A 26,361-nucleotide genomic window follows, 5' to 3' on the forward strand; every position below is an offset into this window, starting at 1 on the left:
TTTGTTGAATGAATCAACCAGTTGCATTCTAGTGGCCGGAAGGTAAACTAAGGAATCAGGAGTATATCTCATGTTAGATTCCTACTTGACTAACCCTTTTCTTCTGACTTACTTTTTTGCATAAGACATTTACTTTTTAAAAGCTTTTTATAAATTCCCATCCTCTTCACTCTTTCCCTTTCTTCCCCATTAGGTCTTCTGCATTACTCTGTGATTTAAACTTCCTACTCAAGTTCTTAGCACAGAAACTTTTTTTTGTTCTACTGTAAGCTAGGGATTGGACAACTGCCTGATTGTTAAATCCAGTCCACCACCTGCTTTTGTATGACTTGCATTAAGAATAGGTTTTACATTTTTAAATAGTTGAAAAAAAAGCAAAAGAAGAATATCTTGTATTTCATGTGAAAATAATAAGAAATTCAAATTTCGATGTCCGTCAACAAAGCTTTATTGGAATGTAGCCACACCAATTTGTCCAGTATTGTCTATGACTGTGTTCGTGATACAATGGCAAAGTGGAGTAGCTGTGACAGAAAACTTGTCACAAAGCCCCAAATATTTATTAGCCCATATTACTATTATTTTGTGTACTCCTGTTCCTAAGCTTTTGTATTAGCATATTCATGACTTGCTATGCCTTTCCCTCTTCCCATCATGACTAATCCTTATTCTCATTCCTTATTCTCATTCAAAAACCTTTCTCCTCAATCCTTACCTTATTATCACACCTGGTTACACACTTCTCTTCCCCAACTCTTGGCATTGTTTAATATAGGCCAACACAACTTGAGATTTTTATATTTAAAAATATGTCTTGAATATGTGTTTCCTACCCTCTCTATCTCATTGTAAAGACTCCAAGGTTCTTCTGGGTCCTGTATTTCCCTCCACACACAGAGCAGTGCTCAAGTTTAGTGGTCAGACAGACCTCAGTTTGCATTTTGGTTCCACAACACCTTAGCTGAGCAAGTGATGTACATTTCTTAAATCTCTTCATTTGCTGAGGGTTATGGACCTAACAGAAGCAGAAGATATTAAGAAGAGGTGGCAAGAATACACAGAAGAACTGTACAAAAAAGATCTTCACGACCCTGATAATCGCCATGGTGTGATCACTGACCTAGAGCCAGACATCCTGGAATGTGAAGTCAAGTGGGCCTTAGAAAGCGTCACTGCGAACAAAGCTAGTGGAGGTGATGGAATTCCAGGTGAGCTATTTCAAATACTGGAAGATGATGCTGTGAAAGTGCTGCACTCAATATGCCAGCAAATTTGGAAAACTCAGCAGTGGCCACAGGACTGGAAAAGTCCGTTTTCATTCGAATCCCAAAGAAAGGCAATGCCAAAGAGTGCTCAAACTACCGCACAATTGCACTCATCTCACATGCTAGTAAAGTAATGCTCAAAATTCTCCAAGCCAGGCTTCAGCAATACGTGAACCGTGAACTTCCTGATGTTCAAGTTGGTTTTAGAAAAGGCAGAGGAACCAGAGATCAAATTGCCAACATCCGCTGGATCATGGAAAAAGCAAGAGAGTTCCAGAAAAACATCTATTTCCGCTTTATTGACTATGCCAAAGCCTTTGACTGTGTGGATCACAATAAACTGTGGGAAATTCTGAAAGAGATGAGAATACCAGACCGCCTGATCTGCCTCTTGAGAAATTTATATGCAGGTCAGGAAGCAATAGTTAAAACTGGACATGGAACAACAGACTGGTTCCAAATAGGAAAAGGAGTACGTCAAGGCTATATATTGTCACCCTGTTTATTTAACTTATATGCAGAGTACATCATGAGAAACGCTGGACTGGAAGAAACACAAGCTGGAATCAAGATTGCCGGGAGAAATATCAATAACCTCAGATATGCAGATGACAGCACCCTTATGGCAGAAAGTGAAGAGGAACTCAAAAGCCTCTTGATGAAAGTGAAAGTGGAGAGTGAAAAAGTTGGCTTAAAGCTCAACATTCAGAAAACGAAGATCATGGCATCTGGTCCCATCACTTCATGGGAAATAGATGGGGAAACAGTGGAAACAGTGTCAGACTTTATTTTTCTGGGCTCCAAAATCACTGCAGATGGTGATTGCAGCCATGAAATTAAAAGACGCTTACACCTTGGAAGGAAAGTTATGACCAACTTACATAGCATATTCAAAAGCAGAGACATTACTTTGCCAACAAAGGTCCGTCTAGTCAAGGCTATGGTTTTTCCTGTGGTCATGTATGGATGTGAGAGTTGGACTGTGAAGAAGGCTGAGCGCTGAAGAATTGATGCTTTTGAACTGTGGTGTTGGAGAAGACTCTTGAGAGTCCCTTGGACTGCAAGGAGATCCAACCAGTCCATTCTGAAGGAGATCAGCCCTGGGATTTCTTTGGAAGGAATGATGCTAAAGCTGAAACTCCAGTACTTTGGCCACCTCATGCGAAGAGTTGACTCATTGGAAAAGTCTCTGATGTTGGGAGGGATTGGGGGCAGGAGGAGAAGGGGACGACAGAGGATCAGATGGCTGGATGGCATCACTGACTCGATGGATGTGAGTCTGGGTGAATTCCGGGAGTTGGTGATGGACAGGGAGGCCTGGCGTGCTGCGATTCATGGGGTCGCAAAGAGTCGGACACGACTGAGCGACTGATCTGATCTGATCTGATCTAGCTATGAATGTTGATGATTGTTGATGTTTCATACATCAGAGATGATATATGAAAAGGTCCAAAACCCAGGAGGTGCTCCACAAGCAGTAGTAATTATCAGTGAATAATTTCTTTATTTGCAATAGCAAGACAATACCTTTGCCCTTAAGGAAACTCACAGTGATGTAGTGAGAATTAAAAGAAATAGTAAGTCAGTAGAAATGGCAATGCATTGTCCAGCTGGAGCCCTGAAAAGATTAACTGGAGATATTCAAGGCCTGAAATGAGATATTAGACCAGTGAGACTTTGTTTAAAATTTAACAAACCCTTCTTGGTTACTCATTGAGCTCAGTACTGCCTTGGACAGGTCTCAGGTGAAAGACAGAAGACTATATCGTGGAGATTTTTGTTCAAATTGGGGTTCAGTTCAGTCGCTCAGTCGTGTCCGACTCTGCGACCCCATGAACCACAGCACACCAGGCCTCCCTGTCCAACTGGGGTAGGGAAACAGACATGAGCTGTGTTCTTACTTGTCCATAATCTTTCTTTTCTCTCTCAGGATGGATGATTCAGAACCAGCAGTTCACATAAAAAGTATTGCACATGGAAAGTATTACTGCTATTCTGTGGGGAAATAAGCTTCTAAGTGCAGCAATATGAAATTAATAACTTTCTGTGTGGAAACTCTCTTGACAACACCTCGAGATAAAGCCAAAGAGTGCAATTTTTACAGCCTTGGATTATCTTTTCTGTCTGCTCGGCTGGCAGCAGGCATGGATCGGTGAGTCAGAAATTCAGAGTTTTCCCTTCACTGTACAGTTTGCCTGCCAACTGCAGACCTTCTACAGCGGTGACTCAATTTCTCAATTCCCCAGCTCACCCAGCCATTGAATCAACACACATCACCTCAGTTTACTTACAAAAGGCTTCTTCTTTTTTTTTTTTTTGCCACACTGTGCTCCTTTTATGGGAGTTTAGTTCCAGGGATCAAACCTGGGTCCTTGGCAGTGAGAGCATTGAGTCCTAACCCCTGGATCTCCAGGGGGTTCCCAGTTTACTCACAAAGGGCTTTGGGGGAACTCAGAGGAAAAAAAAAATATCTTAATGGTTAACACAAAACATCTTGGTTCAGGATATGAGAAAAAGAGTAGGAAAGGGAGATTGGAAGCTGAATATCAACTCTTTTTTTTTTTTTTTTCTTTTGAGAGAAAATATTCCTGTGAGAAAACCCAGTATTTACCTTATGATAAATATGTATGTCCACATGCAGGGAGTATATATTAATAGCTGTTGAAGGAGAAAGTAATTTAGGAAAGAGATAGATGAGAAGGACAGCAACTTCTTTTCCACAAAAGCCACAAAAGTGCTGCAGACACGCATGAAGATGGCAGCTGTTGTTCCAATAGCCATATGTTTCAGCACAGACATCTTCTTTTTTTATTCCTTCTTACATGTAAATTTAGAAAATCTGGGCAAAGAAGTCTGGATTTCTACTTTCCATTGATGAGATTTTTTTTTAAATTTCAAATTAGACTTTTTTTCCCCCTTATATAAGACCACAAGGTAGGATTATGTTTGGGTTGATTCACTGTACATCATTACATTTGAAAGTTGTTTTTCCAGATAAAAAAGAATATTTGTGGGACAGACTAAGGAGCAGACCACTTGGAAACACTCAGATTGGCATTTTGCTGGATTTTTTCACTCTCCCACAGTGAAAATTTGTGAGACCAGTGCTTGGAAATAGGAACTGACTTCTTGGAGTTTGGATACTGGCAAGAGGCGCAAGAGACGCAGGTTCAATCCCTGGGTTGGGAAGATCCCCTGCAGAAGAAGAGAATGGCAACCCACTCCAGTATTGTTGGCCTGGTAAATCCCATGGACAGAGGAGCCTGGTGGGCTACATTCCATGGGAGTAGCAAGAGTCAGACACGACTGAGCACACAAACAACTCACACGTGCACACGCGCACACACAGAATTGGAAGTGAGGATAAGAAATATACAGAATTTTTGTTGATTATGACTGGCTCCTACAAACAGAGACCTCAGGGTAGGCTCAAAACACACAGTTGTGGTTTAAAACATGTAGTTACCTAAATTTGAATATTGGAAGATAAAACAATAGTGATAGTAGTGCCAACTCTAGACTGCCAACTTGGAAGGGCAATCAAGAAGAAATTGGAATAACAACAAGCTTCAGAGATCAAGTATTTTTCTGTGTTGGCCATGTGGGTAGAAGCAATCCAGGTGGCTGGGTATGATAGAAACAGCAGACCTCAAATGCCTGTTCCAGGATCAATAACTATACTGTGCTAGATGCTATGGGAGATACCAAAATATTTCAAAGATAAATAGTGTCATCTTTTCAAAGTTTATAATTTGATTGTATGATAATGGTTAAGAAAGCTAGCTTGATGAGTTTATAACCCAATTTTACCCCTTACCAGCTCTGCGTTCTTGCATAAAATATCTAATGTCTTCAAGCATAACTCCCCCCATCTGTGAAACATCAATAACTGTATCTCCTATACGGCCCTTCTGCTGCCTCCTTTCCGTTCTTCCACAAGGCAACCTCTCACTTTCCTCACCGTCTTTGCATATATGTTCCTCCTGGAAAGCTCTTCACAAGTCTATATCTTTGAAGTTTTGCCTTTCATGACACCACCTCAGAGAGCTTTGGTTCAGAAAACATCGTGTCTATATCCACAGAGGCTGTTAAAACACTAAAGGACTACATAAAAATAGGGGATGCTATTATGATCACCCAGGGGTCAAGAAGTTTTCCAGGATTTAGGGTCAGCAAACTTTTTCGATAAAGGGCCAGATAATAAGTAATTTAGGATTTGCAGGCCATAGTAAACAAACTGGAGCGGCTGTGTTCCAAATAAAACAATTTATGGACACAGAAAGGTGAAATACACATGCTTTCCACAGTCATTGAACCGGATTTAGCCTCTGCCCTGTAGTGAACTGACCACTAGTCTACGGAGGATGGCAGACAAGAAGGAAGTGGATAAGAACTGAGATACTGCAGCCAGATAGATACTAGGAGTCAGATGGCTGCTGTGGGAGACTGTCAATCTCCCTGGGCACCAACGACCTCTAAAATGGGGCTGTGGCCTCTGTCTGGGGTGTGTGAGGAGGGTTCAAAGTAGCACGCAGAGAAAGCTTGGTGCTTAGAACCAGGCACCCATCATCAGCGTCGCCCTCTCTGCGGTGACCTGCAACCTGTTTTGGAAGGAACCGACTCCGACGCCTCAGCCTCGGGGAGCGGAACGACGGGCGGAGCCCACGGCTGGCAGCTGCACCGCCGGGCGAGGCCGGGCCTGACGGGCCGGGCTGCGCGAGTCGGGGGCGGGGCGGCGGCGCAGCGTCGTCGTCGTTGTCCCCGCCTCCTCCCCAGGGGCCGCGTCTGAGCCTCAGCGGCGGCGGCGGCGCTCACTACCCGAGGAGAGCGGCTGGCCTGGTAGCGGCGGCGGCCACCGAGACCCACCCGAGGCGCGTCCCAGTCGGCCTCCCGACGCCCCCAGGCCGCAGCGCCCGCGCCCCTTCAGCTCGCTCGCTCGCCCTCCTTCCCTGCAGCCGGCTGCGCCATGGCGTTGGCGTTGGCGGCTCTGGCGGCGGTGGAGCCAGCCTGCGGCAACCGGTACCAGCAGGTGAGCAGCGCCCAAGTGCCCCCCCACCCCCACCCCCGACCCCGGCCCGGCCCTGCCCGCTGGCCGCTTAAGGCCTCCTCTCCGGCCCCGCCTGTAGCCAACTCGACTCCGCGGCTTGCCAGGCCGCGCTGGGCCTGGGCCGGCCGGGCGGGCCCCGGGCTCGGATTCGAGGCGGCCGCGGGCCGGGACCGTCCCTCCGCGACGCGGGGCGGGAGTCGGACGGTGGAAAAACCTCCGCCCTGCAGTGTTTTCCGCATTTCCCACGGCGGGCGGGTCGCCGAGTCAGAACCCGACACCCTCCGGAGGCTTTGACCTGAGGGCATTCAGTTTGCCTTTTTCCACGTTGAATTTGATGTCACTGGAAAAGGGGGGAAAAAAAAAAACACCAAGCCAAAAACGTGAAATGTAAAGGAAATTACGTGGAGAGAAGATTAAAATCGCTGCTGCTGCTGCCGACAGCTCTCCGCAGTGAGATGCGATTACTCAGGGTTTCAGAGCCTAGTCTGCTCGTCAAAACCCATTCCCCTCGCTTGCATTTAAAGACAAAATGATACGAGGGACAAGTCCCAGTTCGCAATAGATTTGGAAAACGCGATGTTTAACTAGTGATGCCCCTAAAATGTCGAACTACGTAACATTGCAGGCTGCAGGGCGTGTGCCCGGCTGTGTGTTTTCCAAGCTTGGAAATGACGTTTAAAGAAATTGAATAGCATAGCTGGGGAGAAAATGTATAGGGGATGGGTGGATTATTATCTCGGGTATAATTTCTTAATTGAAGCCCTAGGGAAAAAAGCTGCTTGTTTTACTCGCCTGTCTGTAGCCTGATTTCCCTCGGAAATTCGAGGGAGACATTTTGCAGGGTTTTTAGAGGTATTTAACGCATCGTAATTGTGGGAATTGATCCAGGTGGCTAACTGATGTTGACTGGAATCGCAGGTATCTGCGTGCAGTTTTTTCAGATGCTTTCAGTTTAATTTGCATATAAATGGAATTGTGCTTTTATGAAATTAAATGTCCTATCATAGATGATCTACAGTTTTATGTTTTATAAGTGAGGAAAACCAATATGATTAAAACATGTAGATTAATCCTGGTGGGGCCAGTTGCTGGGTTTTTTTGCTATCATCAGCTCAGTGTTGTAATTTCCTCCCTCCTACAGCCTGACTCCTCATATGACTAATTTTAAGAATTTAGCTTTTTGGTTTCATAAGCACGCTCAAATTGTGGCAGTGCAGTCTAGTCCTTAATTCTCTCACAGCCTGGGCTACGTGCTTTTTTGTATGACCTTGGGCAAGGCCCTGGGTTCCTCTCTGCTTTAGTAAAATACAAATGACAGGTATCACTTAACTGTCACCGAGGTGTTCACAGGTCACATGTATCGCATATTGTGATCTAGTTCATTCTTTCATCCTGCCTAGGATAAAGCAAACAAGCAAAAAGCTGAGGCTTTTCTTTTTACTGCCATCTTCTTGAGCTATTAGGTAATGTTGACATACTGCTAGAAGCAAAAAATGGTGAAGTATTAAAATTACGTATTTCTTGGTGTAGTGGTTAATAGCTTTAAATATGCAAAATTGAGGTATCTTAAGGACAGGCCATCTTTTTTACTTAAAAAAAAAAATCATTGTTTTGAAGAAATCTTCAAAAATAGAATGAAAAAAAGAACTGACATTCCTAGAAAATACGCAAAATACGAAAGCCAAAAAAAAAACACCCCAAAACCAAAACCCCACACCAAAAACCTATCACCTATAGATAACCAAAGTTAATATTTTGTGTATCTTTGTGTACTTACAGCTGTGTAAATATACACAAGGGTAGATCAGTGTATGTGTCCAGATAAGGAAAGTTAATATTGATTGAGCATTTACTCTGTGCCAGTCATGGTACTAAGTACTTTACATCCATTATTTCACTTAATCCTCACAGAACCCCTTTGAGACAGTGTTTGATGTTGTATAGATGACGTTAAATGACGAAGTCAAGACTCTCTGGAGGCTCGGTAACTTGCTCAAGGTCACCGCTTCTAAGCAGTGATTACAAGGGTAAATACACACTCAACTACTTAAACACAGGCTTATGGCCCAAATATAAGCATGTACGTTAGCAGATATATACATATACATTTGTATTGTCTTGTACACCCATACATACGTACACAGGCACATCTTTATACATACATGGCAGTTTTATGGGCCTCTGATGATACTTTCACACACTTTGTGCATATGTGTACATGTGTGTTTACATACCCACATGTTCTGAAACACATTTGCCTTCTCAAGTTTGCATGTGTGTGTATTGAGCACCTGTGTGTAGAAAGGCAGACACTATAGCTGTATAATGAGATGGGTTCATATTTTAACATCTGCATAGCATGCAATTGTATGGCTAGACCGTAATTTAATCAGTTGCCTATTGTTGGTCTCTAAGGGTGTTTATAATTTTTTTCAATCACTAAAGTTTCTTTTACATACATCTTCAACTATTTCCTTAGTATAAATTTCTAGTGGGTGGAAATGCTTGGTCAGAGAATATACATATTTAAAAGGCTTTCGAATTATGGAATGTTATTAAATTGTCTAGGCAGCCTGATAGCATGGTACTTTTTGGGTGTCACAAAGGGACCTCTGACTTCTATTTGATATGGTTAGTCAAATTGAGCTGGTCTTCTAATGAAGTAAATGTAGGAGAAAACTATGATTCATTCATAATTGCAACCAATTGTTTTGCCTTTATGGTCTTTTGATTGGTAGAGCAGTATGTCCCTAATTGGAATTTAGCATCACCCCAGACTACACAGATAGCTGGGGCTCATAAATTTCCTGTGGCTTTATTTTTTTCTCTTTTTGCGATTTGAAACATGAGCTTGTGTGGCCATACCTTCTGACGCGCTTTCAGAAAGCTCTAGGGAGGCCTAGTGTTGAAAACCTTGTTGTGTGCTGCCCTCTCTGAGGCCATTTACCCTGTTCATCCATTCCAAGCTGCGTTTGCCTCACTGTAGTAAATCGTGGGCTATATCGTGCATCTTCCCAAATACTTACTTCCTGATATGTTTAGAGATATTTGGATTTAAAACCATGAAAGTAGGCAATGATGACACTGCTGGATCTGCTTAAAAACAGGCTGCAGAATGTTTGTTTTAGATGACTCTCTGCCTGCTAAATAAGTGAGTTGCTTATGGCATCACTAATAAGTCTGTATTGTAGTCTGCTGGTGTTGTAGATCGGCTTTGGGTACATTCTTTCAGGATCGTGAAGGAAGGTTTTGAGAAATGAGGGAAAGAATTTCATCTCGGGCAGGCCAAACATTTTGCATGTTCAAGTGTAAAATGATGTCATGATTCTGGAGGAAGGGAGTGAATGGCGCCTCTGTGGCTCTTTTTTTAATTTTTATTTTGTTTCGTATACTCACTTAGTTGTGCAGCCTTAATTTCACCAGCATCCATTTCCAGAAAATCCTTACCCCCTTAAACAGTAACTGTCTTATTTCCCCCTCCCCAACCCCCTGACAGCCACCATTCTGCTTTCTATCAGTGAATTTGATTACTCTGAGTACCTCATATAGGTGGAGTAATACAGTATTTATCCTTTTGTGACGGGCTTATATCACTTAGCATAATGTCCTCAAGGTCCATCCACATTGTGTCATGTGTCAGAATTTCATTTCATTTTAAAGCTAAATAATATCCATTGTATGTGTATACTATATTTTATTTCATCTGTCAATACATTTTAGCCATTGTGAATAATGCTGCTGTGAATAATGGGTAAATAAGTTTCAAAAGAGTCCAAGCTTTGAGTTCTTTTAGATATATATGCAGAAGTGGAATTGTTGGTATTACATGGTATTGCTTCCTTGGTAGCTTGGCTGGTAAAGAATCCACCTGCAATGCAGGATACCCCAGTTTGTTCACTGCTTCAAGAAAGTCCCCTGGAGAAGGGATAGGTTACCACTCCACTTTACTTGGACTTCCTTGGTGGCTCAGATGGTAAAGAATCTGTCTGCAACGCGGGAGACCTGGGTTCGATCCCTGGGTTGGGAAGATCTGCTGGAGAAGGGAAAGGCTACCCTCTCCAGTATTCTGGCCTGGAGAATTCCATGGACTGTACAGTCCATGGGGTCACAAAGAGCCGGACTCGACTGAGTGACTTTCACTTTCACTATGGTATTGCTATTTTTAATTATTTGAGAAACTGCCATACTGTTTTCCATAGCAATGCACTGTTTTATATTCCCACCAGCAATGCATAAGAATTCCAATTTTGTCACATCCTCATCAACACGTATGCTTTCCGTTTGTGTTTTGTTTTTGTTTTTGATAAAGCCTGGGTGTGAAGTGGCATCTCATAATGATTTTGGTTTGCATGTCCCTAATGATCAGTGAAACTGAACATCTTTTATGTGCTTCTTGGCCATTTGTACATGTTGGAGAGATGTGTATTCAGATCCTGTGCCAATTTTTGAATTGGGCAAATTCAAACATTCAAATTTTTTAATTGTTTGCTTTTTGTTACTGAGTTGTAGGCGTAATTTGTTTCTTTATTAAAATTGTAATTGGTTTACAATACTGTGTTAGTTTAAGGTGTATAGCATAGTGGTTTGGTATTTTCTCAGATTATAGTCCATTATAGGTTATTACAAGATAATGAGTATAATTCCCTGTATATGTATATTCTTGTTGCTTATTTATTTTACATATAGTAGTTTGTATCTATTAATCTCACACCCCTAGTTTGTGGTTGCTTCCCTTTCCCCTTTGGTAACTACAAGTTTGTTTTCTAAATCTGTGAGTCTGTTCGTTGGCATTTACATTCTTTTTTATTATTTTTCAGATTCCACATGTAAGTGGTATACAGTATTTGTCTTTATCTGACTGACTTCACTAAGCATATTATTCTCTAGGTTCACCTACTTGCTGCAGATGGCAGTATTGCATTCTTTTTTGTGGTGGAATAATATTCCGTTGTGTGTATATATTAAGAAGGTGTGGGGGGGGTGTGTGTGTGTTTGTATCTCATGTCTTCTTAACCCAATAGTTGATGAGCACTTGGGTTGCTTCTAAGAGTAATTTGTTAGTATTTATTTATATTGTCAACTTTTTACTTTGTAAAATTTCAAGCATATACAAAAATTTAGTGTAATAAAACTTACACACCCATCACTCAGCTTCAACAATCAACAAATAGTTAACTTTTTCATTTATACTGTCTATTATTTTGTAGCAAATTCTAGAAATCACGTCATTTCATCCATAAATATTTCTGTGTGTAACTCTAAAAGGCAATGGTATGATATTTTAAGCATATATTATCACATGAGGAAGTACATCATGAAAGCACTTTTGTATAATTTGTCATGAATGCAGAACCAGGATTTGTGAGTGACAGGAGCTGCAGATCTTCAACTCTCCATTGTATCTAACTCTCGGTGAAGTACTCTAGGAAAATCTGGCATTGTCTAAACTGATGCCACCCATTGGTTTCCCTGCATATAACTTCAAATTACATTATCCTGAACATCACCAATATAACATTACTCTACATTAAATTAGATTATAAAATAACCCTACCATGAGAGTAATATTGTATTTTGCTAATTAAAAGAGGAAAGACTTAGAGAAATTCAAGTGCCATTCTCTGATTTACTTGTTCTTAGGGCTTTAAAATGATTACTTCAGTTTCTTAATAATTTATTCTTATATTATCTTTGAACAGTATAACTGTTTAGTGGAACCATATTCTTGTAGTAATGGATAATGCTCATTTAGATAAAACAACTTTTAACACTTTAATTAGAGATTGATGCAAAGAATCAACTTGGTGATCTCATCCTTATTCTCAGGTTACTTTTGCCAGTATACCAGGCAGTTGGTGAATATCATGTATTGAATCTGTTGAATTTTACACAGTCCAATTGTAATTAATTGCTTCTCATGGCTGTGTAGATAGATGTATAGTGTATGTTGTTGCCTTCACCAACTGTTAACAGACTTCACTTTGCACGTCCTGCTGTTACAATTAGACTGACTCATTTTTTTTTTGAGTACCACAATTTAAAGTTTTAGATACTAGCTCTCAGTATTGATCAAATTTAAGAACATTTCTAGTGAAATATTTTCTTACTGTATTATATATTTTCCCCTAGCAGTTTAGTATAATCTTTGACAGTTTTTCTTTTAAATTTGTGTATTGCAGTATTATCAGTTGGTAGTTAATCAGTGGCTTAAATGTGATTTGGAGGTCTTTCTGGAGATTGGATAGTTTATGAATAGAAACATAAAGGTTGATGGGACTTCCCTGGTGGTCCAGTGGTTGAGAATCTGCCTTTCAATTCCGGGGGCGCGTGTTGGATCCTTGGTTGGGGAACTAAGATCCTACATGCTGTAGGATTAGTCTGCACACCGAAATTCCTGAGCCTGCAGGCTACAACTAGAGCCCTTAGCTACAACGAAAGATCTCCCATAATGCAGCGAGGATACTTCTTCCTGCAACTAAGACCTGATGCAGCCAAATAAATAAAGTACAAAAGTTTAAGGAGTGGTTTCTGTTTAATAACAATTTCATTTTATTTGTCATTCAGTACTTAAATGTGGCAATAACGTTGAACATTTCTTGTTACAGAATAGCACACAGATACATTCTTCATATTCTAGGGTCAAATAGTAACTTGTAAAGGAAAGCTTGACTTCCCTCCCATTCTTTTCCCCAGAGGCCTGACTGCTTTGCACCTTTGGGATGTGTTCTTTAGGCTTTTTTCCTTTCCTTAAAAAAAAAATATTAAATAAACTTTACTTTTTGTAACATTTTTAGATTTTCAGAAACATTGAAGGTAGTATAGTTTCTGTATACACCAGACCCAGTTTTCCCACTAACATTTTAGTATGGTACATTTGTTGACAATTAATGAACCAATTGGAGAAGGCAATGGCACCCCACTCCAGCACTCTTGCCTGGAAAATCCCATGGACGGAGGAGCCTAGTATGCTGCAGTCCATGGGGTCGCTAAGAGTCGGACACGACTGAGTGACTTCACTTTCACTTTTCACTTTCATGCATTGGAGAAGGAAATGGCAACCCACTTCAGTGTTCTTGCCTGGAGAATCCCAGGAACAGGGGAGCCTGGTGGGCTGCTGTCTATGGGGTCGCACAGAGTCGGACACGACTGAAGCGACTTAGCAGCAGCAGCAGCAGCAATGAACCAATATTGATATGTTATTATTAACTAAGTGTAAGTGAAAGTGAAGTTGCTCAGTCATGTCCGACTCTTTGCGACCCCATGGATGGTAACCTACCAGTCTCCACGGTCCATGGGATTTTCCAGGCAAGAATACTGGAATGGGCTGCCATTTCCTTCTCCAATTATTAACTAAAGTCCATACTTTATTAAGATTTTCAATTTTTATCTATGTCTTTTTTTCTGTTTCAGGAGTCTGTACAGATTCCACATTACATTAGGTCGTCATATCTCCATAGACTTCTCTTGGTTGTGACAGTTTCTCAAGTTTTCCTTGTTTTTGATGACCTTGACATTTTTAAGAAGTATTAGTCAGTTATTTGTAGGATGTCCTTTCTTTGGGATTTGTTAGATGCTTTTCTCATGATTAGATTTGGGGCGGAAGCCACACAGAGGTAAACTGCTGTTTTCATCACATCATATCAAGAATGCATACTGTCAACATAATATCAACAACTTATCATGGTTGATGTTGACCTTGATCACCTGGTTAAAGTAGTGTTTGTCAAATCTCTCTACATAAAATGACTTCACCTTCCCCCTCCCCTTTTGTACTGTGCTTTTTGGAAGGAATCACTGTGTTCACTATGTACAGCTTATACTTAAGGATTGGGGAGTTAAGTTCCACCACCTCATTGCGGGTAATGTGTCTACATTAAGTTATTTGGAATTTTTCTGCATGGGACATTTGTCTCTTCTTCATTACTTTATTTATTCATTAATACTGGTATGGGCTCATTAATGTTATTTGAATTATAAGCCAGCACTATTTTGTTAGGTTGTTCTAGCTTTTGCCATTAGGATCTCCTTCAGTTGGTACTTGTATCCCTTTGACAGAGCTCCATCTTTGTGGTTTTTAAAGCACTTCTTAACTTTTTGGCACCAGACTTACCATGTATAGTTCCTGAACCATCCTGGGATCAGCTGTTTCTTCAAAGAACCCTGGTTCCTTTTATTGGAGAATGATGTTAGAAACCACAGTCTGTGTTCATTGCACCTGAAGACTCCTGCTTTTTTTGTTTTCTTTCCTTCCTTTTCATCCTTCCCTTACTCTTAGTGACCAGCACAGTTTTTTGTATATAGTAACTATTCATTAAATACCTGTTGAATGACTTCAATCCCTGAGAATGTATTATGGTATGTAATATTAATTACATTAATTAAGAGAATAAGATAGTGGATAAATGGCATCATTTTGAGATGGAAGAGATCATCTCTTCCAGAGACTTGCAGGAAGCTTCTGAGAAGATGGAGCTTGAGCTTGGCCTTGAAGGACGGGTAAGAGGTAGGTGGGGAGACCAGGACTTGGGAGAAGCGGGTAGAGATGGACTCTCATGATTTGTTGTTTCCCTGGGGAACTTGTTTCACTTGCTAGAAAAATCACCTATCACCTTTTCTGGCCAGGAACCCTCCTCTTCCTCTACCTGGAATGCTGCCTTCTTCCCAGTGCCCCTCTCAGTTTAGGTAGTCTGTCCTAAGGGGAGTTTGAGTTCCTCCCCTCTCTCTGGTTAGTTTCCCGTGAATACTAGATTCCCCTTTCATGACACATTTTGTAACCACATTTTAAACCTTTTTTCTGTTTATTAGGTTGATACAAAAGTAATTGTAATTTTGCATTGTTGGACTTTGCTGTTTGTTATTGGAATACATTCTTAAATGTGATTGTTATAAATCATTTTAATGTACATTTTGCACTTTATATTTTTTTGCTAATGATACTGCTTGCTGTTTATTTTGTATTTATTTTAGACTAGGAAAATGACGTTAGACAAAATGCAAATTCGAGCTATTTTCTTATTTGAGTTCAAAATGAGTCATAAAGTATTGGAGACAACTCACAACATCAGCAACATGTTTGACCCAGAAACTGATGATGAATGTGCAGTGCAGTGGTAGTTCAAGAAGTTTTGCAAAGGAGATGAGAGCCTTGAAGATGAGGAGCATAGTTTCCAGCCATCGGAAGTTGACAACGACCAACTGAGAGCAAGCAGTGAAACTGATCCTCTTTCAACTACACGAGAAGTTGCCGAAGAGCTCAGTGTTGACCATTCTATGGTTCTTCAACGTTTGAAGCCAATTGGGAAGGTGAAAAAGCTTGATAAGTGGGTGCCTCATGAGCTGATTGCAAATAAAAAAATCGTCCTTTTGAAGTATTGTCTTCTCTTATTGTACACAACAACAGCAAACCATTTCGCTATCAGATTGTGACTTGTGACAAAAAGGGATTTTATGCAACCAGTGATAAACAGCTCAGTGGTTGGACCTAGAAGAAGTTTCAAAGCATTTCCCAAAGCCAAACTTGTACCCCAAGAAGGTCATGGTCACTATTTGGTGGTCTGCTGCTGGTGTGATCCATTACAGCTTTCTGAATCCCAGCAAAATGATTACATCTGAGAAGTATGCTTAGCAAATCAATGAAATGCCTGCCTGCAACCAGCATTGGTCAACAGATGCTGGGCCCAGTAAGGGCCCAGTTTTACCGCATGACAACGCCTGACTGCATGTCACACAGCCAATGCTCCTAATGAATGAATTGGGCTACGAAATTTTGCCTCATCTGCCATATTCACCTGACCTCTTGTCAGCTGAGTACCACTTCTTCAAGCATCTTGACAACTTTTTTGCAGAGAAAAATGCTTCTACAAACAGCAGGAGGTAGAAAATGCATTCCGAGAGTTTGTCAAATCCCAAAGCACAGATTTTTATGCTACATGAATAAACAAACTTATTTTTCGTTGACAAAAATGTGCTGATTATAATGGTTCCTATTTTGATTAATAAAGGTGTGTTTGAACTTAGTTATCAGTTCAGTTCAGTCGCTCAGTCACATCCAACTCTTTATGACCCCGTGGACTGCCGAATGCCAGGCTTTCCTGTGCATCACCAACTCCTGGCATGCTCAAACTCATGTCCATTGAGTTGGTGATACCATCCAACCATCTCATCCTCTGTCATCCCCTTCTTCTCCTGCCTTCAGTCTTTCTCAGCATCAGGGTCTTTTCCAGTGAGTCAGTTCTTCACATCAGGTGGCCAAAGTATTGGAGTTTTGGCTTCAGCATTAGTCCTTCCAATGAATATTCAGGACTGATTTCCTTTAGGATTGACTGGTTTGATCTCCTTGCAGTCCAAGGGACTCTCAAGAGTCTTCTCCAACACCACAGTTCAAAAGCATCAATTCTGCAGCGCTCCGCTTTCTTTATAGTCCAACTCTCACATCCATATGTGACTACTGGAAAAACCATAGCTTTGATTAGATGGATCTTTGTTGGCAAAGTAATGTCTCTGCTTTTTAATATGCTGTCTAGGTTTGTCATAGTTATAATGACATATAACTATATAGAACTTGGTTACAATAATTTAAAATTCCTACAGTCCCAACCTGCAATTACCTTTGTGTGTATGTGCTCAGTTGTGTCTAGTTCTTTGTGACCCTGTGGACTGTAGCACACCAGGCTCCCTTGTCCATAGGTTTTTCCAGGCAAGAATATAGCCCTGCAGTTACATTTGCACCAACCTAAATATTTTGTTTTCGTATCTTACATACAGTTATTCTTACATATAGGTTAGAATCAGATATTACAGGCTTGTTACCAAAAACAGCAGTCTCCTGCTTACTTTTGCCTGTTTCTTAGCTCTTTCTTTTGCTGTTTTGTTATTATTTGTGAAGGTAAAAACCATAAGATATTACTTCTTGATTTCAGTTTTCAGCATTTTAAAAATTGACCACTAGGAGATTTAAGGGTTTAGCTCTGGTTTACCACAACTGCGTATGCTTCCATTTCCTGTCTCTGTACCTTTCTAGTATCAGTTCAGTTCAGTCACTCAGTCATATCCGACTCTTTGCCGACCCCATGAATCGAAGCACACCAGGCCTCCCTGTCCATCACCAACTCCCGGAGTTCACTCAGACTCATGTCCATCGAGTCAGTGATGCCATCCAGCCATCTCATCTTCTGTCGTCCCCTTCTCCTCCTGCCCCCAATCCCTCCCAGCATCAGAGTCTTTTCCAGTGAGTCAGCTCTACGCATGAGGTGGCCAAAGTACTGGAGTTTCAGCTTTAACATCATTCCTTCCAAACTGCAGATGGTGACTGCAGCCATGAAATTAAAAGACGCTTACTCCTTGGAAGGAAAGTTATGACCAACCTAGATAGCATATTCAAAAGCAGAGACTTTACTTTGCCAACAAAGGTCCATCTTTCTAGTATAGTTTTATCCATATTGTAGTTAGATCAATATTCAGTATTTACAGTAATTTAAAATAATAATGTTTACAGCTGAGATATATTGTATGCTGTGATTAGTTTTACTTGCTTAACAGTACCTTATTTTCCCTAAAGTTAACCACAATTTTTTTTGTTTGCCTAATTTTCTGGGTATATATCATAAATTGCTTATGGCATGAATCATCCTCAGACTCTCACTTAATCTTAATTTTTTGATATGTTCAAACATCAGGTATTTTATTGATTTCATTGTTGGGTGGGGGATGTGTGGCTCTTTTTTGGGTTGTTTTTGGCTGCATGTGGGTATTAGTTCCCCAACTAGGGATCAGATCCAGGCCTGTGCGGTGGAAGCATGGAGTCTTAACTACTGGATTGCAAGGGAAGTCCCTCTTTCCTGTTTTTTTGACCTGTACTATAAGACTGCTTTCAAGGTCTGCTGTTTAGTTGTCATCCTAAGACTTCCTTTTCCAATTTTTAGAATTGAAGTCCCCTGCCTTGATTCACACTTTTTTTTTCTTGATTTATTGTCTCATTTCTATAGAAGACACCCTCTAGTACTTTTCTGAGAAAGAATGCATGAGTTAAACTTTTTTGTTGTTGTTGAGACTTTGAACATCTAAGACTTTTTTTTTTTAGTCTGTACCCTTACTTGATTTCTAGGCTTTTAGGTTGAAAATAGTTTCCTTTAGAATTTTGAAGCCATTTGTTCCATTGCCTTCTGGGTTCCACTATTAGGAAGACTGAAGCCAGTTGTGACATCTGATTCTTTAAATGTGACCTACTTTCTGTTTTTCTGGAAGCCTTTAGGAACTCCTTTTGTTCCCAGTGTTGTTAAATCTCACTGTGTACCTTGGTATAGATCTGTTTACGTCCGTCTTGCCAGGCACTCAGTGAGCCCTTTTGGTCTAAAAGCTGATGTCCTTCAGTTCTGGGAAATTTTAAAAAGTATTTGGTTGACTTTTTTGCTCTGCTTCCCCCCCCCCCCCCTTTCTCTCTTTGGATCTTGACTCTTTTATACTGATTCTCAAAATTTTTTTAATCTCATATTTTTCACTTTTTTCTCAGCTTTCTATGGGATAGTCTCAATTTTATAACTCTTAGATAAAATTTTAATATTTTAAAAAAATTTTCAAAACTCTTTAATTGCCCCCTCCCCTTTTTTTTTTAGTAGCAGGAAATGGCAGCTCACTCCAGTATTCTTGCCTGGAGAATCCCATGGACAGAGAAGCCTGCCGGGCCACAGCCCATGGGATCACAAAGAGTCGGACACGACTGAGGACAGAGAATGGAGTTCAACATATAGTAGATGCTCAGTAAATGTTAGAATCTTTCCTTTAGTAGCACACTGTCCATGTTTTATGGTTTTAATTTTTTTCTCTTGTTTCTCTGAAATTATTGAAATGTTTTTCTTTTTAAAGTTTATGCTTTCCTGCATAATTCTTTCGTCTGTGTTGCGTTTATTCTCCTTGCTTTGGTATTTTATAATCTTTGAGTTAGAAGTAGGTGATCTTTGCCTGCTTGGTTAAAAGTACACAGTTGGTAGAGCAATTTGGAAGCTCACTATGAGTGATGGAGCTTCTTGACAGGCCTTATTACCTTTTAATCTAACTAGATTGTTTCTTTCAGTGACAGTGTTTTTCTGTCTCTCTTCTGTCTCTCCCCAGAGCTTAGGCCTGGCTGCTACTATTCTAAGAGCTGATTGGCAGAGGTAGACTAGGAGATTCCAAGGTTTAGTAACTAAGTCTCTCACTTAATCACTCCTTTCTGACAGTCCATTCTTTATCCAAATCTCTGGTGTCTCTGGTCCAGACTTCTACTGCCTCACACTCTCCAGAGAGTAAACCTCCAGTCTCTTAATGGGGATTCTGGGAGCTGTGTGTGTTTAACTGGGTCTCCAACTTCTCTTTCTGCTTTTAAATCTCATTTTCACTCTTACTTTCTCTGGTACCTGCTGCCACCAGTTCTTAAGCCTTGAGAGGGTACAGTGCAAGAGAGGTTGCTTTCCTGCTTCCTGGTTTAGGATTCAGGTTTCTTGGGTCTGCTGTGTAAGTTCTCACCTATCCTGCTTCTAACTTGCATGATTTTATTGCTGCTTCCTCTCTTGTTAGTAAAGTTTTGTTAAATTTGAGGCAAAAAAGAAATTAAAAAATGACTAACATTTGCATTTGAGAGGGTTTTGGAAGGGATAAAGGGGCTTCTTTGGTGGCTCAGATGGTAAAGAACCTGCCTGCAGTGCAGGAGATGCAGGTTTGATCCCTGGGTCGGGAGGATCCCCTGGAGAAAGAAATGGCAACCCACTTAAGTATTCTTGCCTGGAGAATCCAATGAACAGAAGAGCCTGGCGAGCTACAATCCATGGGGTCGCAGAGTTAGACATGACTGAGCGACTAACACTTGCACTTTTTTTGAAGGGATAAGAGACAGACCTATGTGTTCAATTTTTAACTGGAACCTTATGATTGTAATTACTTCTTTTGATTATCATTTCTTTGATAAGTTTTTGGTTTAATGAGGTCAAAAGCATCAGTCATGGCCTGATAAAGTCTTTGAATGATGTTGATTATAAAATGCAAGCAGTTACACACTTGCATAGTAGAACATTCTGTGATGAGGTAAAAGGAAAGATATGAAATGCTTAATGCATTTCCCTCTTGGTTCTCATTGTTCTTCCAAGAGAAGGGAAACTCCAGACAAGGGCTAAATTACAGCAAACTCTTTTCCCATCCATAATCTCTGCCCCATTGTGCTCTACTCTAAGCGTCATCTGATAGTAAGCAAGCATAACTGAGAGAACTCTGGTAGCTCATAAGGCCAGCAGAGCCAGGAAGGCTGCAGTTAGCATGAGTCTCTGGATTCTGGACATGTCTGTCACTTTCAGGGTTTGTATATTTGACTATACTCTTTAATTTAGACTCCATTTTAATTTAATTCCATTTTTTGATATACCAATTGGTGGTTTTTAGAACAGAAGACTTTCCAGGAATTACAGTGTGATTAATTACCAATTTTCCTTCATATGTACCACAAATGTTTATTGAATACCTAGTTGTACCCAATACACTATGGTAAATATTTTATTTCCAAAGATTGGAGAGGTTATTTCTCCTTTGTTTCTATTTTTGTTGCATGCATAGTAAGTTGCTTCAGTCATGTATGACTCTCTGCGACCCTGTGGACCATAACCTGCCAGGCTCCTCTGTCCATGGAATTCTCCAGGCAAGAACACTGGAGTGGGTTGCCATGCCCTCCTCCAGGGGATCTTCCTGACCCAGGGATCAAACCTGTGTCTCCTGCATTGCAGGTGGATTTTTTACTGCTGAGCCACCTGGGAAGCCCCATATGGCTTAATACCTAGCTTTGTATTTATTTGGTGATTTGTAAAGTAATATGAATACTTTTCGGAGAAGGCGATGGCACCCCACTCCAGTACTCTTGCCTGGAAAATCCCATGGACAGAGGAGCCTAGTAGGCTGCAGTCCATGGGGTCGCTAAGAGTCGGACACGACTGAGCTACTTCACTTTCACTTTTCACTTTCATGCATTGGAGAAGGAAATGGCAACCCACTCCAGTGTTCTTGCCTGGAGAATCCCAGGGACGGGGGAGCCTGGTGGGCTGCCGTGTATGGGGTTGCACAGAGTTGGACACGGCTGAAGCGACTTAGCAGCAGCAGCAGCATGAATACTTTTAAACAAACTAGTAAGTTAAAATGGCATTAAGATTAGCTGTCATTTCTTTAGGTAGGTTTCTGTTAAAGCTACACCTCCATGCCTGATTTAGTCAGCATGTGCTAATAAAGTATCCATGCTGTTGCCACTCCCTGTTAAGTGCTGGGGTGAATACAGTAGTGAACCATGCAAAGGTCCCAGTCTGTAGAGGGCTGACAGTCTACTCTATTAACTGTTAATCAAGCAAGGGTGCATGTTCCTGTGGTGCAGAAAGTGAGGTTCTGACAGCAGGTGTTTACAGAAAAATAAAGGTTTATTTACAGGTTTTAAGCAAGGAGAACTGGGTAGCTCATGCTCAAAAGATCCAAACTCCCTGATGGCTTTCAGGCAAGGCTTTTTAAAGATAGGTGTTGGGTAGGAGGGTGGTTGGATATGTATGTGATGAGATCCTGGATCTCCTTCTGATTGGTTGGTCGTGAGGTAGCAGTGATATTTTGGGAATCTCAACCTTCTTGTTCCAACTGGTTTGGGGTCTACTACCACAAACTCTAATGTCATAGTCACTAAACTCTACTAGTTTCTGCAGAACAGCTCAAAGGTATGCATCAGATTGTTATCTATATTCCTTCAGGAGGAACTAGGAGTCCTTTGACTATTCTCCTAATCATTAAATGCTTGAGTCTGGTCTTTGGAACTTCGGGAAGATCTGGGAGACTGAAACCTTTCTACAAATAAGAAACAGGATGTAGAGAGGGGCTTTTATATCTAGAAAGGCCCCACAGGGTCCCGCTTTGTTCCATTCCCCCCCTTTTTTTGATAGCCCTCAATTCTGAGAGGAATAGATAAAGTTTAGGAGAGAGATTAATCATAAACTGAGCAGAGGCACTCAGTTTTAGGGGGACTCAGTTTCATAAATCCTCTGCTAGTCTCCTTTTCTCAACCTTTCTGGAATTGCTAGTGTGATTTATCTGCAGAAACATGCACAAATCATAAGTGTGTATTGTAGCTCAGTGAACTTTCACAAGCTAAACACGCACATTAGCTAGTACCCAGTTCAAGCAGCAGCATTACCAGCACTCCAAAAGCTCATTTCAAGTGCCCTTCCAGTTGGGCCCCTACCCAGGGTAACGACTCAACTGGCAGATTAGATTTGCCTGGTTTTGATCTTTATTATATAAAGTGTAGTCACACAATAAAAGCTCTGTGTCTGGTTTCTCTTGCTCAACATAATTATGTTTATGATATTCACCTGTGATATTATATGTTGTTATAGTTTGTTTATTCATGTGACTGTGTGATATTCCATGGTGTGAAGTTAACATGATTTAGTAACCCATTCTGATGTTAATGGGCATTTGAGTAGTCTCCAGTATTATGAATAGTGTTTCTTTGAATACCCTGATAACATCTTTTGGTGAATGTATGTGTTTCTGTTGGGGTATATAACTAGAGTAGAATTGCTAGGTCGTAGAGTATATATAAATTCATCTTTAGTAGATATTGCTAAACAGTTTTCTAAAGTGGTTCTACAACTTTACGTTCCAAGTTTGAGAGTTCTGGTTATATATATGTGTGTGTATAAAATCTTAATGGAGACCATAAATGTTCTGTATGCCAAGTCCAGAATCCTTTCATTTCTGTTGTGAGTTTATAAATAGGAACAAATAATTTTTTAAAATTGTTCTTGAAATCTAAATAGATGCCAGTTATAATCCATATTCTGTTGGGACAAAGTTTTTTTCATAAAGCATTGCTTAATACATTAAATGATGAATGATTAAGAGTTCATTTTTTATTTCATGATGGTATTTTAGAGAGAAGACAACATGAGGATTTTAAAAACACAAAAGAATATTTACCATTCACGGACTAGATTTTATATAAATTATTTTAAAATGTGTGCTTGGTTGCTCAGTCGTCTCCTACTGTTTGCGACCCCATGGGCTATAGCCCGCCAGGCTCCTCTGTCCATGGAGATTCTCCAGGCAGGAATACTGGAGTGGGTTGCCATGCCCTCCTCCAGGGGATCTTCCCAATCCGGGATCCAACTCAGCTCTCCCGCATTGCAGGTGGATTCTTCACTGTCTGAGCCACCAGGGAAGCCCATCTTAAAATGACTCTTGTCTAATTCCTATTTTCATATTGTTTATTCTGTAACCAAAAGATGAACCATCCTGTCAAAGGCAAGGACAACAGGCCAGGAGCTTAGTCTCCAATTCAACTTATCTTTGCTGGGACTTTTAATTCCTTCTCCAAATAGGTTCTGGAGCTCTGAACTAAGAACCGAGTTTTCATATGGAACTAAAAAGTGGAGAAGAGGTAAGACTCAAGACATAATTGAATGCCACTTCTTAAAGGATGTTATGTTCAGAGGTAGAGGGGCTTAACTAATTGAAAGCTGTGTGATTGTTCTGTATTTCCCCAATCTTTATAAAATCATGAAGAGTGATAAGGAGTGGGGAGCACTTATCGCTAACCCGGAAGGCTCCTTCTTAGCTGTAGACTTTGCCTAAGCTAGGTGACCGGGAACATTGGACACCATTTACTTGACAGGGTCTTGATGAAGCCATCAGTGGTGAAAATATTTCAGTTGGATGTAAGATGTGGATCCCAGGGGTTGGCAGGTTGATGGCAGTTTTCTGGTGCCACCCAAAAATCTCACAATGTATTTCCCAGGTGGTGCTGGTGGTAAAGAACCTGCCTGCCAGTGCAGGAGACATAAGATGTCTTTCATCCCAGGGTGAGGAAGATCCCCTGGAGTAGGAAACAGCAACCCATATTAGTATATTTGCTTGGAGAATCCCACAGAGGAACCTGGTGGGCTGCAGTGCATGGGGTTGCAAAGAGTTGGAACATGACAGCGCACAGAGAAGATATGGATCCCAGAGGTGGACAGGTTGATGGCAGTTTTCTGGTGCCACCCAGAAATCTCACAGTGCCACTATCCTAGCCATAGTTGGCTAGTTTAGTGCCTAAATGAATGAGGAGTTATTTCTCCTAGTGCCTTGGCTTCTTAAGAAAGTTGAAGGGACTTCCGGGTGGTCCTGTGTTTGGGAATCTACCTTGTAATGCAGGGGACTTGGTTCGATCCCTGGTCAGTGAACTAAGATCCCACATTATGCAGAGCACCTAGACCCGTGCCCAACAACTGCTGAGCAGGCAGGCTCTGAAACCTATGCGCCACAACTGGAGAGAGTCTGTGCTCTGCAGCGAAGATCCTGTGTGCTGCAGCTAAATTAATTAAAGAAAAGAATTGTTAAAAAGTTGAAGTTGGAGATGAGTGGCTACCATCTTGCCTTCCTCTTTTCTCTCTCCATGGTATGCCTTCACGTGTTACTTGGACCTCAGGTGAAAAATAGAAGAAAAGCCATCGAATTGATGACCATAGTTCGTAGCATTTGCTCTCATTTCTAAGGACTAACGTAAATACTGACTTGGAATATTTTCTCTCTTTCCAAACCAAATTGTATTCATCAGTTGTTTTTTTTTTTGAAATACAAATCATTGTTTGCTTTATTTTATGTTTTTTCTTTAATGTTATTTTATAGTTTACACATACACATATATATATGTATAATTTCACGCTAATGTATATAAGTATATGATAGCATCATATACTTACATTAGTTGTGGATTTTTATTTTATTTTATTTTATTTTTAAACTTTACAATATTGTATTAGTTTTGCCAAATATCGAAATGAATCCGCCACAGGTATACCTGTGTTCCCCATCCTGAACCCTCCTCCCTCCTCCCTCCCCATACCCTCCCTCTGGGTCGTCCCAGTGCACCAGCCCCAACTGGAACCTATTATACAGAGTGAAGTAAGCCAGAAAGAAAAACACCAATACAGTATACTAATGCATATATATGGAATTTAGAAAGATGGTAACAATAACCCTGTGTACGAGACATCAGTTGTTTTTATACATGTTAATGGTGATAACCACAAAAATCTTTAAATAGAAAGCTTTACAAACTGGTGGCCGTTCTAAGGAAATTTGCTGTGGTATTCTTTTCATTTGTTATTGCCATTGTCTTATTTAAAGCATTATCCTAATTACTTTGCTTTTCCTTTGCTTTGGTGAATTTTGATTTTTTAATTGTGTTTTTATCTTCCTAGTAAGAGGATTTGCATTTTGTCTTTTCCCTCTGCCATTAAATATGTTACGGATAGTCTAGATCTGGTGGTGATTTGTTTTTTAAATTATCTTCAGGTAAACAATAGAAAAAAATAATGTTTATTCTTTGCTCTTAAAAGACATTGTTGGTCAAACTGTCTTTTAATTACCTAATCCTAATATTTTTCTTTTCAGGGAAAGAAAACATTAGGGGATTTTTTAAAAGTGTGATTAGTTTGCAACTCAATGTGTTATTTTCCTTTATTATTTTTATCCATTCACTTATAGGTGTACTGTGTTAAACTCTGAAGATATTGATGGGATCAGGACCCACCCCCTCCCATTAAGGGACATAGACATTGATTTAGCAAGGAAGTACTCATTTGGAATAGTTGATTTTCAGTGTCCTTTTAAATAAATTATACATTATACAGGTTTTTAGTTTTAATGTTAGAAAATACTCTTCCTTTTTTTGAGTTGTAATCCACATGCCATATAGTTCATCTTTTTACAGTGTACAGGTCAGTGGTTTTTACCGTATTCACAGGTTTTGCCACTGTTACTGCTGTCTAATTCCAGAACATTTGAATCACCCCCCAAAAAAACATAGTACTAGCAGTCAGTAACTCCACACTTGTCCATTCCCTAGCACTTGGCATCTGCCAGCCTTTCTGTCTCTATTATATTTGCCTTTTCTGGAGAAATTATATAAATGAAGTCATACACTATGTGGTGTTTTGTGATTGGCTCCTTTTTCTTAGCATAATGTTTTCAAAGTTCACTCAGGTTTAGAATGTATCAGTGCTTCATCGTTTTTGT

The 26,361-nt window shown here is 40.5% G+C and overlaps 1 protein-coding gene and 1 long non-coding RNA gene across 2 annotated transcripts in view; both read left to right on the top strand.

Annotated features, from left to right (window-relative positions):
• The first annotated feature begins 6,039 nt into the window (after positions 1-6,039).
• The window catches only part of NDFIP1 (Nedd4 family interacting protein 1), a 50,838-nt gene continuing 30,516 nt past the window's right edge, over positions 6,040-26,361 (top strand). The window contains exon 1 of the mRNA XM_086412161.1: positions 6,040-6,294. Coding sequence (XP_086268287.1) covers positions 6,232-6,294 — 63 coding nt within the window. The 5' untranslated portion in view covers positions 6,040-6,231. The remainder of the gene's footprint in view (positions 6,295-26,361) is intronic.
• LOC147369570 (uncharacterized) lies at positions 14,747-16,328 on the top strand. The gene is made up of 2 exons (XR_015167600.1): positions 14,747-14,815; positions 15,280-16,328. It is a non-coding gene; the product is annotated as an uncharacterized LOC147369570 (long non-coding RNA).

Source organism: Bos grunniens, chromosome 7 (assembly GCF_055505025.1).
Source record: "Bos grunniens cultivar Pamir isolate PY7600 chromosome 7, Bosgru_T2T1.0, whole genome shotgun sequence".
Lineage (NCBI taxonomy): Eukaryota > Metazoa > Chordata > Mammalia > Artiodactyla > Bovidae > Bos > Bos grunniens.